At 41.6% G+C, this 1,837-nt stretch overlaps 1 protein-coding gene across 1 annotated transcript in view; it reads left to right on the top strand.

The window, feature by feature from the left end:
• Positions 1 to 1,837, top strand: part of LOC128250351 (probable E3 ubiquitin-protein ligase bre1) — a 43,945-nt gene that overhangs the window by 27,306 nt on the left and 14,802 nt on the right. The window contains exon 3 of the mRNA XM_052975197.1: positions 258 to 458. Coding sequence (XP_052831157.1) covers positions 258 to 458 — 201 coding nt within the window. The remainder of the gene's footprint in view (positions 1 to 257; positions 459 to 1,837) is intronic.

Genomic DNA, 1,837 nt, shown 5'->3' with positions numbered 1-1,837 from the left:
ATATATATATATATAAATGATGGGTTTCTTTCAGTTTCCGTCTACCAAATCCATTCACTAGATTTTCATTGGCCCAAGGCTACAGTAGAAGACACTTGCTCAAAGTGCTATACGGTGGGACTGAACTCAGAAGCATAGGGATGAGAAGCAAGCTTCTTACCACACAGCCACACTTGTTATTGTTTTTCTTTCTTTGTTTTTGTTTTTTTGTAAATTGCTGCTCATAATAAATAACTTCAATTTATTGATTATTTCAGCCAATCAGTACCATTTCGATAAATCATACCTTCTCCATGAGTGGCTGCGACAACACAACCTGGAGTATTATCATGTCAACTTCATGCAGTCAGGACGTGACTCACTCGACATTCTTGAGGAAATGGAACTTCCTGACGAAGAAATCTATGATGACTTGGAAATTACCCTGCCAGGGCACAAGAAAAGACTGGAACGTGCAGGTAACATGTTAATCTTGTTGTAAATTGATACACCTGATGTAGATAGTAAAGGCATGTGGCCTATGTGGTCTATGTGGTTTATGTGGTCTATGTGGTCTATGTGGCCTATGTGGTCTATGTGGCCTAGTGGTTTGGGTGTTGGTTCTATAATCTCAAGATCATGGGTTTGATTCCTGGACAAGGCTGTGTATTTTGCGTCCTGAGTTCAAACCCTATCTAAGTCATCTTTGCTTTTCATATTTTTGGTGGGGGGTTAGTGAAGAAAAAGCATCAATCTAAGACACACACGTATTCTTTTCTGCTCTAGGCACAAGGTCCGAAATTTTGTGGGGAGGGGCTCCAGTTGATTAGATTGACTCCAGTACACAACTGGTACTTAATTTATCAACCCCCCGAAAGGATGAAAGGCAAAGTCAACCTCGGCAGAATTTGAATTCAGAACGTAAAGAGTAGAACTATAATAACATGGGTTCAATTCCTGGATCCGGTTCAATTCCTGGATCCGGCAGCGCATTGTGTTCTTGAGCAAATCACTTCATTTCACATTGCTCCAGTCCACTCAACAGTAAATGGGTAATAGTCTGTTGATCAGGGTTAAGGCTACCCTGCTCACCTAGCCAGCCGAGTGGTATCATTTGAAAGCTAAAACAATTTGAAGCGCACTGTAAATAGTGATGTATAACAACATCCAACAGTCTGATCAATACCATGATACCATGATAATAACGTCATACTGGATTGCTGGCAGTATTTGTTTCAGATCCTTGCATTCCAAGTTCAAATCCTGGTATTGTAGACTTGTAATTGTTTTTGTGTTCCAGCACACAGATCAGGTCACTTGCTATGCAAGTACATCTCCGTGACTTCTTTATTTATTTATTAATTTAGTCGTCCGGTCCTTTTTCTGTTGGTTTCTTTTGTGAAACCTCTATGTTATGGAGACAAAAACAAACCAACACCAGTTGTCAAGCAGTGTTGGGGTACAAACACAAACACGAGCACACGCATTTATTACACATATGTGTATGCATGTATGTATGTATGTATGTATACGACAGGCTTTTGTCAGTTTCTGTCAATGAAATCCACTCATTAGGTTCTGGTCGGTCAGGGGCTACAGTAGAAGAGACACTTGCCCAAGGTGTCACGAAGTGGGACTGAACCCGGAACCATGTGGTTTGGGAGCAAACAAGTTATATCTGGCTTAATATATTTACCTAGAGACATGTTTGCATGTATGTGCAAAGCTATTTTAAAACCCACTCCACTGCCGCTATTTCATCTCCCCACCACCACCACACCACCACCACCACTACCACCACCACCACCACTACCACCACTCCACGGCTCCACACAGCAGCACCCTAAGGCACCACACA

Source organism: Octopus bimaculoides, chromosome 20, assembly GCF_001194135.2.
Source record: "Octopus bimaculoides isolate UCB-OBI-ISO-001 chromosome 20, ASM119413v2, whole genome shotgun sequence".
NCBI lineage: Eukaryota > Metazoa > Mollusca > Cephalopoda > Octopoda > Octopodidae > Octopus > Octopus bimaculoides.
The sequence above is the reverse complement of the archived record's forward strand: the minus strand, read 5'-3'. Positions and strand labels throughout refer to the sequence as shown.